At 40.0% G+C, this 13,918-nt stretch overlaps 1 protein-coding gene across 23 annotated transcripts in view; it reads right to left on the bottom strand.

Moving 5' to 3' along the window:
* Window positions 1–13,918, bottom strand: part of MYO9B (myosin IXB) — a 46,780-nt gene that overhangs the window by 1,745 nt on the left and 31,117 nt on the right. For 11 of the 23 annotated variants that reach the window (XM_068920132.1, XM_068920113.1, XM_068920134.1 and 8 more), the window contains 22 exons: window positions 13,772–13,894; window positions 12,982–13,062; window positions 12,685–12,795; window positions 11,993–12,115; window positions 11,354–11,503; window positions 11,105–11,271; window positions 9,757–10,719; window positions 9,145–9,211; window positions 8,619–8,749; window positions 7,761–7,918; window positions 7,407–7,597; window positions 6,847–6,945; window positions 6,127–6,303; window positions 5,597–5,638; window positions 4,976–5,087; window positions 4,725–4,795; window positions 4,044–4,236; window positions 3,552–3,680; window positions 2,810–2,915; window positions 1,952–2,083; window positions 971–1,094; window positions 438–485 (listed from right to left, as the gene is read on the bottom strand). In XM_068920132.1, coding sequence (XP_068776233.1) covers window positions 438–485; window positions 971–1,094; window positions 1,952–2,083; window positions 2,810–2,915; window positions 3,552–3,680; window positions 4,044–4,236; window positions 4,725–4,795; window positions 4,976–5,087; window positions 5,597–5,638; window positions 6,127–6,303; window positions 6,847–6,945; window positions 7,407–7,597; window positions 7,761–7,918; window positions 8,619–8,749; window positions 9,145–9,211; window positions 9,757–10,719; window positions 11,105–11,271; window positions 11,354–11,503; window positions 11,993–12,115; window positions 12,685–12,795; window positions 12,982–13,062; window positions 13,772–13,894 — 3,498 coding nt within the window. The remainder of the gene's footprint in view (window positions 1–437; window positions 486–970; window positions 1,095–1,951; window positions 2,084–2,809; window positions 2,916–3,551; window positions 3,681–4,043; window positions 4,237–4,724; window positions 4,796–4,975; window positions 5,088–5,596; window positions 5,639–6,126; window positions 6,304–6,846; window positions 6,946–7,406; window positions 7,598–7,760; window positions 7,919–8,618; window positions 8,750–9,144; window positions 9,212–9,756; window positions 10,720–11,104; window positions 11,272–11,353; window positions 11,504–11,992; window positions 12,116–12,684; window positions 12,796–12,981; window positions 13,063–13,771; window positions 13,895–13,918) is intronic. The other 12 variants (XM_068920135.1, XM_068920124.1, XM_068920138.1 and 9 more) reach the window with 3 other exon arrangements.

Below are 13,918 nucleotides of genomic sequence, written 5' to 3'. Positions count from 1 at the left end.
AAAAGAAAAACAGGCCAAATGAAGGGCTGATGGAATTGATGAAGAGCTGTTAGTTATCCATACAAATGTTTCAAAAGGTAATAGACAAAATTTTATATTCACCTGATTTCTGGGGTTTTATTACTTTTTTTTTTTTTTCTTTAAAGCATAGTAACTTGATTTGCCAGCCTCTATTAGTTTAGTAGTTACTTATAAGTAATATTATTACACCTAATACAAGTTAAGTTCAGAATGTCTTTTAATCCAAAGCTAGGACAGAACATGTCAGCAGCACTGCATGCAGTTTGGGGAGAAAGTTGCACCAACACATGCAGTCTTGATTGTTCAAAACAGTATTAAAACCAAGTTACAACGCATGTAGTAGGTTTTTTTTTTTAGTCATGCAATAGTACTGAGGAGAAAGAACCATGCACTCTGAACACACGCAGTGTACATACCAGCATCCCCTCATAAGGGGAAGAAAACCCAAGTTTTACAGGCCAGAGCTAGAGAGAGATGAAGACCAAATTCACTATAATATGACTTCTGATCAGAGGTTTTTTTTTAAACCAGTACATTTAAAAAAAAAAAAAAACACACACATACACCAAAAAATCATATTCAACCTAATAAAACACAGAATATTTTTGTCCTCCATCCATCTCTGAAGTGAAGGAACTCCTTTGCCATGTAACAGGCTCAGCAATCTTAATTCTACTAATGGAGTTGTAAGGAAATAGATTTATACCACTACAAAAGAAAATACTCCCCCCCACCTTCATTTAGCAAACTGAGACTCCAGTACAGCTGTGCATTTAGCTCTTACCTACAGCTTTGGGAAGTGCAAGTCTTTTTTCTCATTATCCCACCACTGATCTTTGGCTTACTGAATGGGATGGATAGGGCAAATAAGCAGCACATCCCTTCCTGAGAATTTCGTGGGATGCTTTCTCCTGGATGGTGTGGTTCTGTGGCTTATTTCAACACTTACCGTATTCTGCCGGAGCAATGACAGTCGTCGAAAAGCGATGCTCTCAGCTGCTTCCAGCTGATTTATTTCATCCATTTTTATCTTGTACTTCCTTATCTGTTCCTTTATCAGCATCTCTACACACCTGGACAAAAGGCCAAGAGTTTAGTGAGCAGCCTTGCACTATATGAGCTCTGGGGACAACCATGGTGGGATGAGATGCCTCACAAACGCGTGGAGGTATCAAATCACGTCCTCTAATGTATCTGGCTTGGGGATGTTTGACACACATACGTGAATCGTCTGCAATAAAAGTCTCTCCAATGCATGCTTTACAAGGGTAGCGTTGCATGATAACGGTAAAGAGTCCACCAAGGCAAGCAAAACAAGACACAGACTGTTAAATAGCACGTTACTCCTCTGAGATAACCAGACTTTCTTACACAACACTGGTAAATAAACAGATATCATGGCTGCTAACTGCTGCTGCATCCTCTATGTTTCTTTGCCTGTGCTGGCACACGCTGGTAGACAGAGAATGATCCCGGAACTGCCCTTTTCCACCTCTGCGGAAAAAGCAGTCATTTCTCAAACTCTGTTTGTATTGGAGGCAGGTCGTGCAGTGCAGATGTTGAGGGGCTTTCAGAGAGCCAGAGCTGCTGGAGGGTCAGGAGGATGAAGGGCAGAACCTTCAAGGAGCATCTCTGCTCACTTAAGGAGCATCTCAGAAGGAATGAGTCGGGGATTGCCAAGTACGCAGGAGACAATTATTTTAACAGGAGAATGTAGAAATAAACTAATTTACATCTCAGCAAAATACACAATTGGCATATAACCCCCCAGAATGGGGAGGGTTAATGCACTAACAGAGCCAGATTTCAGCAACTCTTAATCCTCGTTTTTTTAGCCTGATACGCACAAGGCTTTAACAAACGCAGGTGGTAGTACTGTCCTTCCACTGTATTTCAAAGAACTATTTTGCAGGAAACTGCTAAAACTTACATTGTTGTTTTTGAAACGTCCTTCATGCTGGTTAAAGGGTCAGAGGTATCAGGACAACGCAAGAGGCATGGAGCAAAAACAATGGCCAGGGCATTGGGTGACATACGGTTGACATCTTCTATCAAAGCCACTCTGAAATTCAATGTGCAGAGCAAAAAAGATTTTTTAAGTGCATCTTGCTAGAACACAAGCAATTTGATCAAACTTTGCCAGAGAGTTCCAACACAGATATGGGTAGACCCCTAAGGTACTGAAGTACGTACAACAGCTCAGGCAAATGTTTTTTTAAGATGAATTTCACACCCACTAAACAGGCAAAGTTTCACGCATCAGAAAAAGGAACACGAAGCCACCCAGGCCAAGCTAGTTTGGTAGTATGGCAAATCTGGCTAGTGATTTAGTTCCTCCTCTAAAATTCACTTTTATCTATGTTCACAGAGCCACTCAAACTTCTCAAGCTCCCTGGATGAAAGCAGCCCCTTTACCTCTGCTCCTAAAGCCAGCACTTAAAATCCTTACGCAGTCCCTACCAAATAGGCTAACATCCTTGATGCACTAATGCACCTATCAACATACAGACCACTCATCAATCCTATGAGATCTAACTTGTTTTCAAAGTTTTCTTACCTGATTTGATACAAATAGACCAGCTGGTAGAATGCCTCTATTTTTAAACACAATTATCAACTTGAATTCTTTCATTCCTAAATCAGCAACACAATCCCTAAACTGACATTCAGGAGAGGGTTCAAGCTTTTAGAAAGCTTCCAAGAGGGATTCCAAAAAGCAACACACACACACACACACACCCCTCAAAATAAGAGGGCAAAAAACTGTCAAAAAGAAAAAGTTCATTACTTGACCAGATGGAAGATGAGTCTCTCCAGGGTATTATGATTTGCTTGTGGAAGCTGTTCAAGGACACTATAAATGGCACAGAGTTGCTCCTGTTTTTCTGGTAGTTCTGCACAAGGGGAGAAAACACAAGATCATAACTGCTGGGCAACACCAGTGGAAAACAGCCAAGCACCTCCTGAAGTTGTCTCAAACTCTGTGCAGTAGTTCGAGATTACTTTCTAAGAAGCTACCACCTTCACTTCATTTACCAATAGTTATAACCGGATGTTACAGTGCCCTAGATGGCACTGCAATTTTCCTGCTCTTTCGAATGCTGTTGTTAGCAAGCACCAAGTGAAACATCCAGGTCTCTAAAGGCATTTTAAGGTGCCCAAGTCCCACTAAAATTAAATGAATCTAAGGGATATCTGAGGTATGCGGATGCCTAGCTCTAGTCCAGAACATGAAGGAGAAGAAAAAGCCATCATGAAGGAAAACCCATTCATATTCTTGCTATTTTTAGAAAGGGCAATATAATATAGTGACATTATGCTACTGAAAATGAATACTGAAATCAGATTAAGTAAGCTAGAGGAAAGTTTCTCTGAAAAACATTTTACGTCAAAACTTTAGAATCGTTGCTGTAAGTCAGCTGGAAGGAAGATGTTCGGCCAACTTGGGAAAAGGACTTCTCAGATGCTCAAGTAAAGGACAAGTTTAAAAAACAAACAAAAACACCGCTCCAAACATTTCTAAAACCTACCTACGGCTCGGAGAAAATCATTGTACTGTGCAGATGTCATTAATGGATCGGGTAATTCTCGTAGCCATTGCTTCAGGATCCCAGTAATAGTATGAATAGGGTAATTCTCCAGTTTCACTGAATTGGGATCTGAAAAAAGATGTTTCACCTGGAATAGCTCATTCCTTTGATGCATACTACAGGATCCCAAAGAAGCAATCCTAGAAACACTATATTATGTCGCCTCTGCTCACAGAATCCAAACAGCAACTCAAAGAGGAGGAAGAGGAAGAAGAAGAGGAAGAAGAAGAAGAAAAAGTCTCCTGATAGGCATTTATCAACTAAGTAGCTTTTTCCAGCCAATACACAGCATACAGACTGCACAACGAAAACATGCCCTCAAAAAAGCTGTTTTGAAAACACTAAAAAGTGGCAGATGCTTTCAGAATGGAAGAGAAGAGCAAGGAAAATTGATATGCAAGGAAGTCAGAAGCATGGACAACTTTGTCTGACCTGCTTGCAGCAACTGTTTCAGCTCCTTCATGCGATTTGCTGATCCTGATTTCCTGTAAATGCCTTCTGTGTAGAGGCCATGCATCTCCACATACTCTAGCAGCTTCTCCATGACAATGGGAACTGAGTTTCTCTCACTGGTCAGGGCACTCACACATACTCCAAAGTGACGTGGTTCCGCATCCTGTTCATTCTAGAATTGATGCAGATCAAGTACTGTGAATACCTGTTCCCAGGCTAGAAAATTCAATCGTGTTTCATGCTACAATTAACTTACATTTCCAGAAACAAAAGCTGAATGTTTTACTCTAGCTTGCTACAAGCTTTTGATCATAAGGTAAACTCCCTAAGCTGCAGCAGTATGTGCAACTTTAATTTGCAGTACATGAAGTGTTTTCTTTAACAATTTGTCCAACATAGCACACATGCTCTAAAGGAGGAGGTTCCTAGATTGCCTGGAGTACCATCTTTTAGAAAAAAATGTGCTGTTTCTGCTACTGCAGGGCCTTGCTCTGTGCCAGACTATATTCAGGCAGAGAAGGGAACTTAATTCTTTCAGCAATGTTTAGTCAGTGCCTGAACATCAGTTCTTCCTTTGTTGAAGCAAAAAGGATGGCATTTTACGTGCATCACTCATGGTATCAGAGCATGGGATTCTGGATCTATAATTGGAACTCTTACCTTTTTTTCACAGGACGTGCAGCTGCTTTGGATTTTGGACATGCATTTCTTGTGACAAGTCAACTTGCAAACTAGAGAGAGGAACAATTGTGACAAACGGTTCAAAGCACATTAAAAGGCTAAATTCCCTGTCTTATTCACTATATAATCTGCATGTACTCCTCACTAAGCCCTGTTTGGACCAGCCAAAGCTATGAGGAATCTGTGCATTTTGTCAACTAAGTGGCAAGAATGAAGTGTTTTCCACTTACCACTGCAGAGACAGGCCTTCTCCATGGGCCAGATGTAGGACGAGCAGTGTTCACACGACTGCCGAATGCTAACTTGGTAGCTTGTGAATACGTGACCGTTGTGTTCTTCAATCTGGTGGGAGACAGGGAGAAACTAATGTATTATTTTGCTTCTTTTCTTTAAAACGCTATCTACCATATTTTAGTTGTGGGGTTTTTTTTGTTTTTTGTTTGTTTTTTTTTTTTTTTGCAATTACAGCTGATAGCCTTGATCTTGAAACCAGATTTCACCCTAGCCTAAAGGCAGGTGGGTTTGCTGGGTCACTTCATGACTTGCGTGCCTCGGTTAAAGTTCATCTATGTAATATATTAGCTATAGTTTGTTATTAATATTGCTTTCCTGTAAACAGCCCCATGACTGAGATAGTCCATAGCATCTTTTAAGACCTAATGACAAGCAAAAACATGCTGGATTACCACCTATCCCTATGTAAGCAAGTTCTTTGATCTACAGAAAACAACTCCATATTGCATCACACCTTCATACAAGAGGTAAGTGATTTAGCATGAAAAGCAGAGCTTCAGTACAAAATTAGCTCTTTCAAGAGTGTTTTTCTGCACGCTTGAAGAAAAAGTACTCACCGCACGATCTTGTTTTCGTTTCTTCTTCTGGGCTTTGCTTTGCTGTAATGGGGTACAGAACTAGCGTTAGTCTTTGAATTTCAGGAATTCCATACCCTGGTCTCCCTACTCAGCTCCGCAGACTCTACCTCATCTCTGTACATTTGAGACACTATACTGCAGCTCCAACTTGTATGAGGGTTGTCCGAGCTCACACAGACTCGGAACTTCCTAAAAATCAGTAGACCTCACTGTCTGCTGATAAAGCAATTCCATCTCCAAAACCTTCCGAGACCTCTAAGCTTTCACGAAAGAAAATACTCCAACATTTTAAGATTCGGAAAATATAAGGACAAGTTAAATAACGGACATTCCATAAAGGTGTCTCACCATTTGAAATTTGTAACGTGCAGGAATCACGTGTGGAAAATGTTTCCCAAAGAATAAAGATCCCTATGGGAAAGCATTCTGAGGTAACATGGGCCCCTTACCCTAAGACAGTACCATTGTTTAATCATCCCATTAAGTCAGTAACAGAGTGTGTTTTATACCTTGTGCTGCTCAGATTCCTCTTTTTTTGCATATCCTCTGGTGAATTCATCCAGAAGGGACTGGAAGAGATTCAAGACCAGCTTGACTTCTTTCTCCTCCCTTTCTTTTGCCAGATTTGTAACTAGAAGCTGGTAATTTTCCACCAGATCTTTGTAGCCAACGTGGATTTGTCCGTTCTGGGGAGTGTGGAGAATTATTATTCAGAAGACAGTCTTTTGAATACGGTTGGTAGCTTCAGAGTTTTATAATACGTGTTTCAGTTCAGAGACAAGAAAGCACGCTCACGATTAAAGTAAAAGATAACAGCCCATGACAGAAATAACTTAGCATACTTCTCTACTATGCTGCAGAAGGGTACTTGGCTGAGAGAAAGCTGAGTTGGAAGAGTATTGGAAACACTGCTGGCAACTATCTTAGATGATTAAATACAGCAACCTGAAGAGGCTGAAGACACTAACATCCAGCCATTTCTAAAAAAATTTAGAGCTGAGTGAATAAGAAGAGGGAAACAAAGTAATCTGCTTAAGATAACAGCAGAACTGTAACATGTACACTACAGTACAGAAATATACAATCATTTTTTCGGCTTTAACATTCAACTTTGAATTCTGTGCTAAGAATTGCATTTGTTAAAGAGCTGTAGGTCAAGCACTTAAACGGCATGCTTGATTCATTTAATTATCTATCACCTTTTCACTTCATTGAGATTTACTACTTACAGGAGCAGAGTACATGGTCTTGATATTTCCTCTAAACTTCTCCGTGGCTTCAAAAAATAAACATTCAACACCAGACTTCTGGGAGTGCAAGTCATTGATCTAAAAGGCCAAATACATCTCCATCATATTTCATAAAAACAAGTACATCCAGCCAGTGTTAAGTTTCAGTCACTGGGCTTAGTTGTCTATGACCATACCAATTATTTAAAACATTTCCTAACGCGCTGTGATGATACGACAACAGGAGTTAGACTTTGAAGAACTGCCTCTGCTTCCTTAAAACTCACACTGCTCCTTTGCTGCGCACTTTTTTGCGAACAGTAAATGAAGGACTAACATGAATGTCACCAGAATATAATGTAATATAATATAATGTATGCAAATACTTAGAGGAAAGAAAAAAAAGGGTCTTAATACAGACCTAATTTGGTCAATTTATCAAACCAATTCCCCTCTGCTTTAAAATATAATAGAAACTTACACCTAGAAAAGTTGTCTTTGAAATTCCACACAAACAGGGAACACTGACCTGAATTTTATCACACTTGAGCTCACTTTACCTTGTTTAGAAGGAAGTCATCAAGATGTTTCAGTTCATTGGCATTTTTAATCTCACAGACCATGGGAGCTTGCCAATTCTGAGACACACTCGAGATCTTGCTGATCTTAATAGTACGGTTCTTCTTTGTTTTACTACTCTCTTTTACATGGTGCTCTCCCACCTGGAGGCGACTTGGCTGTCCAGAAGAAGCTGGAAAAGGAATTAATTTGTATTCTAAAGCAGGATGATGGAATTCTGCAGCATTTATTTCCTCAGTAGCCATGCAAAACATTACAGAAACAATGACATTAGGAAGTTGGGGAAGGACTTTTAAAGCATTCTTGCACATTCTCCTAAAGTCACAGAAACTCACTTTCTGAAACTTTCTGGGGTCCTCCTGTTTCTGCAAACAGGACACAAGATACAAAGGAAAGGCCTTCTCCTTCATCAATCACATCAGGACTCTCCTTCAGAATTTTCTTGTCTGTTTTCTTCCCCAAAAGTCTACGCAAAGGGCTTTTAAATGTAGACCTGAACATAAAAGCAGATGCAAGTTTGTCACACCTGTAATGGAAGCTGGCTATGCTAGAAGAAAAGGCTCATTTCACAGTACAGTTAATGTCCAAGATGGGAATAACCTCTGTTGTGGACATTCACTCTGAAGTCCCAGCTGCAGACAAACCGGTCACCAGAAAAAAAGGAAAGACAGTCTGAAAGCACATCTGGACATTCTGATATTTACTACATTAGAGCACTGCTTTCAACATACACAGACACAGCACATCAGATATCCAAGACATCACTTCCGGCTCAGGGAGTCCCTGAACAGCAGAATGCCAGCAGCTGAGGGAACAGGGCAGGGAGACAGCATTAAATGCTTGCTGTGCTCTTAAGCTCTTCCTCGGCATCCTATTTCTCACTCTGGACGGCAGTATACTAGATGGACCTTCAATCTAATCCTCTGTGTTGGTTCTTAAGTTAAAAAGAACCAGTTTAAAGCCATGAGTTACATAAGCAGCATTATTTTTTTTCCCTTCAGAGGTTCAGATATCATTCTTACACCAACACGAAGATCAAATCAACCAGGACCGCAGTCACTCACACAGCTGATGTCAACGTACGTCTCTTTCCACAGTCATGCTCTCAAGATGCCCAATGCCAGTACCAGGGGGAAAAACCTCCTTGTTTCATTTTGTTAAAGGCAGTCTAAAGCCAGACACGCGATACATACTTGGCATCTATCTGCTGACTTGGTGGCTGCATGGAAACAGCTGAATCCCCGGTAGGTAGGAGTTCACTGAACTTCTTTTGCACAGGATGTTTCTTGTTGCCCTTTTCTTCTTCTATTGTATCTGGTGATTGCTACAGTAGAGAAGAAGGAGGAGTCAAAAAACTACAAACTAAGTGAAAAAGATTCTTTAAATGGTCTTATAAAAATCAGAATGGTGAAAAAGTTTGCCCGGTCAAGAGAAAACACTTCTTTACCTACTAAGTAAGGTACCTACCTACCTTACTAAACTAAAATCCCAGTATATATATGGCTTTGATCAAGAGTCCATTTGTGAAAAAAAATTAAGAGTTCTCAAATTGTTGCATAGTATTTGGTAAAGAAGTCCTGTTACTTGGATATCAAGCCAAAAAGCAACCCGAAAGGAACACAGGCATCCAGAACGCACTACAGTTATTCACGAATCTTTAAACTGTATAAATAAGGATAATTAAGTATAAATACGCACATCTTTCCATAGCCTCCATACCTGATTCACAGCAACAGACTGAGTCAGGGAAGAGAGATCATTTAAAGAAGATGAACTCCCCTTCTTTCTGCAAAGTGACAAGATTAGTTTCAGAATGTATTTTTCACAGAACTCTTTAGCCTGTTAATACTTACTAATTTTTAAATAACCCACATATCAATGTTACTTACATCTGTAACAGAAAACTCTGATCAACTCTTGCAAGTTATTTTTAAATGCAAAATGTATTGGAGAAATAAAAAAAATGGGTCTACCAGATTTACTGCCGCAACAGAGTGATGAAGAAACCAGAAGTCACTAAAATCTTTTTCTTAACGAGCAAGAAACAAGACAATAATCTCTAAACTATTTTTAAGCTGAAGTCCTGACTCTCCATTTCAATTCAGTAAGGCAGGCTTCATTATCTATCGTTAGCTTTGGAAAACATTCCACCCATACAGATTCAACGGTAGGATCGGAGACTTAAAGCCATGAAAAAGCAGCCGTTGTTCATAGTTCATTTTTCCCCCGTTACGTGGCCAGACATACAGGTTGTGAAGAGTTCTCCATCTATTTTCAAATATTACAGAAAACTCTTTGAAAAAGTCAAAATAATTAGGAAGCTGCCCTTACTCTAGCTGATCCTGAGGAGACCGATCCACATGCGTTCTTTCATCCAAAGACTGACTCAGGATGTCATTGTGACCAGCATCAGACTGTCTCTTTCCTTTCCACTTCTCCCTCTTATACTTTAGTTTCCCGGGGTCATCCACATATCTCTGAATCGGGGAAGAAGTGGGACTATCGAGATCTTTGGTCGTCTTCTGAACAAGACGTTTGTTTTTATCTGCACAACGTTCAGCTGGAATTCGAAAGCTCCCAGTAGCAGGTAGAATATTTTTAACATTCAGTGCAAGATCTGTTGGCCTTTCAGGGCAGTTAAAGCTTTGGCTGCCTTTTATCTGGTTCTTTTGGTTCTCTTGTGTTTTGACTCCCTCAACAGCCTTATCATCTACTCTTTCCCCTTCCGATTCAGGTGATTGCTCAGGAATGGAACCACTTTCTTTTATGTCACTTGATAGGGGCATGCCTGAAAGGGTTTCTCCTTCGCCTGGACTTTTCTTTTCCTTGCGATTTTCTTGAATGACAGTATCTTGTGCTGTGGATTTCTTTGGCTCTTCAACAGTTTCTGGGGCCTCTTCAGAAGAGGTTTTTTCCTCAAGGCACAGTAAAGGTGGTCCCTCGAAGGAAAACAGGACAAGCTTATTCTGTAATTCATTATGTTCCAGCCCCCTCTGCCGGCGAGATTCACGTTTCTCCCGACTGTTTGTTACCTTCTCAGAGTTCCCTGTCGTGTTCTTCTGGAATAACGCAGCTTTTTCAGAAGACGAGCTCAGGTTTTCAGCTTGCTTATTTGGAGCTTCATCAATGCCCACAGCCGCTTGATCCAGCTCTGACTCATGTATCACAGGCAATTGATCTGTTGCTGGTTCATTGCCCTCGTCCTTACTCATATCATTTTCTCTGTCTTGAGTTTCCTGCATTTCTCTCTGTTTTTCTTCAGCTTTCTGCTTTTCCACAGCCATTTTCTGAAATCTATTAAAAGTTTGAAAGATGAACACAGAAGTATTTAGTGTACAGTGGCAAAGAAAAACACCCCATAGTTTAAACAGCCTAAATAGTGACACAGGCAGAGCACAAAAATACTTACAGCCCCAGCATGACTGCATGGAGGACTGGTTATTAGGACTGGCACACATCAGTGCAGCCCAGCTGAATAATGTTCAAGTACAAAGGGCTTAACCAGTCTCCACACGCTACTGGCTATTTGATACTGACTGCAGGATCACATGGTAATAACTATCTTCAGTTGTTCACAGAAACTAAATTCATCCCGCAGAAACTGAATTCAGCAGGCATAGTCAAGCAGCCAACTGGCTAAAATGCATATGTTCATACCCTATTGCTTCTCTTCCTTTACCTCTTACGCTGCAGGTGTCCTCTAACCACGGCTTGCACAAGACAAATTCTATTCTTCTGCTGAAGGTAGTATTTTCGTTCCCTGTATCCTCGCCATGCTGTCTGAATACAAGTGGCAGCATTATTCTTCTCCAGTTCCCTCCTAACATAACAGGAGCGCCACCAAGCCTAAGAAAGGAGATTTCTGAAGTTAGGAGGAGGTACTTGAAGTGGTTTTTAGAAAAAAAAGGCAATTTTCAGTCAAACATACCTGCAAAACAACAGCTGCTTGCCGTATTCTGAGAAAGCGTCTCCTTTCCAAAACCATCCTCAGCCAGCTCTGAAGAAGAATGATTTTCCTGATCACTTCTTTGTGTAGTGTATCCTGTAGTATCTGCCGTTCAGCCTCTTTCATAAAAACCTGCTCACAGTTACAGAAAAGGTCATCAACAAACAGATAAGAGATCTTCTAGAGGTATCTACACAAGCTAGAAAATGAGGAGAGGAAGACTTACTACTGCTGACAGCAGTTAGTGCTCCCAAGAAGTAACAATCCTTTTGTTTTACTAATCCAAGTGCTAGGATTCTAAAACACGCTTGTATGCTTACTGCCTTCAAATCACAAAATCCTAAAGACATTGACCTTTTTGATAAATGCTATTAGCAACAATTTCCCAGAAGGAACATCCTTACAGTACAGAAATTGTATTCTCTACTGTACTGTAAGAAGACAGAATCATTACAAATTATATCTACCAATGTCTGTGTCAACATTTACAACAGTTAAAATAGCTAACTTTAGTGTGAATTGCAGAAGAAAAGAGCAACACCTGTAAATGAACTGCACTAAATTTCACTGTGTATATTAGTGTTTCTTATAATTGCCTTGATTATACAAAGTTTTACAGACCTTGGTCTTCCCTATTTGATAGTAGTTTTTGTCCAGTTTTAGTTTATTCAAATAAGCAAAAATGTCTTCCTTAGATGCTTTAGCACTTTTGGGCAGTAGCACCTGAAACTGGTCTATGAATTCCTGTGAAAAGCAGAGACAGTAAGAGATCAGATTTAGAAGATGATTCATGAGTCTAGAGTTTTAACTAGATTTCCAAAATTAAGCTTGATCATCTGAGCTGTAAGAGTTTGAAAGTACTTATTTCTCCCTCCAAATCTTACTTTTTCCCCAGTCTGTAAAATGCAGGCTTCATTCAGTCTCTGCTTAAATTTAATGCTTTACAGATAACCTCTACATGATCTATAAAGCTATGTGCACAAAGTATTTTATAGAAACCAAATTCACATATAGAGACCCTAGTGTGTAACACTGACTGCTTATATTCGTGGCAGTGCTCAGAATGGTTTCCTCCATGCAACAGATAGAACAACTTACTGGTAGGTGACTTACACAACAGTTTAGACTAAAACTTGTCACCATGCAGGCTCTGTCAAAACTACAATGGATTTTTACAGTTCATTCAGAATGGTCACAAGTGTTATATGAACAGAGACATGAAAGACCCTGTTAGATCACTCAGAGGCAATGCATGTTTTTCAACAGCTGCAAATATTCCCAAATGCATAATCCATTTCCAGTTCCTTACATACCTGGAATGTATATTTGGCACTGTAGCCAGATCTTCTGATTCTCACAGTTTCTAGCATGCCAGTATATCTTAACTGTTGAAGCACCAAGCTTTCATCAAAAAACATCTCTTTCTGAAAAAGATCAGAAGTCAACATCTAGTAATTGCCTGAACTGTCCTGCTATTGTCCGGTAGACGTTCCACTTCCATACACTGGTGACCTTCCACCTTCATACAGAATGACAGTGAACAAGATATATTATAGGGCCTAGAAGACTTACGACTTCAGCAATCAGATCAACTCTTAAGGTAGTCTTACCTTCTCAGCATTGGAGCGGATGCAACGGATGAAGAACGGCTCAGCTTTCCCCAGTGTCTCCAATAATTTATTAAGCGAAGTCTGAAAGGAAGTATTTTTTCTTCAGAAATCAACATTTTGAGTTGCACTTGGCAGCAGTACAGCTCCTTCCTCAGAATACAAGCTCCTTCAGGTCTGATACAAATTCTATTTCATCCAATATGGAGGTGTTTCAATACCGCACAGCATACCCCTATATTTGCTTTACCTTTTCTCAAGCCAATGAAAAGTGGGATTTGAATATGCTGTTACAGTAACACTGGATCTGTGTACAGATGAGGATGAGGCTGGTTGTACAGAGACTAACACACACTGTAGCATAAGAAAAGTTAATTGCAGTCTAACGATTACAGTAACAATCCCTACTTTAACAAATCCCAAGAGTGAAAACCATTTTGTTTTTCAAGTAAAATCACCCTAGATGCCACATATTTGTCCCTTTTTTTTTTTTTTCTCTCTCCAAAAGGGCATTATGGAAGAAAAGTGCACAATCTCTCCTCCCCCGCCAAGTATTTCAAAAAACAGCCTATGCTGTTGATCAACGAAGCAATTTTCTTAGCAGTACTATACGTGCGTTCAATAAAAACTAGATACTAAAAGCAACATTACTGCAGCGCTTCAGATTGTCATAACCCCATTATAGCAAATATCCTGAAATAGTGAATTAGCATGCAAGTCCCAGGAAGGTCTGTTCTCAAATGGGTGCTTAGATTGCACCCGCAAGTTGCGTACCACCACATCAGTCACCTACCTGGAATTGTGCACTTATGCTAGGGGGTTTCTTCTTTTTGTGCAAATGCAAGAGGGATTTTGTAGTTCGATCATGCAGAGTCATGCTTACTATGAGCTTCAGAGACTTGGAATCCAGCAAGTTCTAAAAGAAAGTTTTCATAATCAA

The sequence above is a fragment of the Struthio camelus genome, chromosome 26 (genome assembly GCF_040807025.1).
Source record: "Struthio camelus isolate bStrCam1 chromosome 26, bStrCam1.hap1, whole genome shotgun sequence".
NCBI lineage: Eukaryota > Metazoa > Chordata > Aves > Struthioniformes > Struthionidae > Struthio > Struthio camelus.
This window is presented reverse-complemented; position numbering and strand designations above follow the sequence as displayed.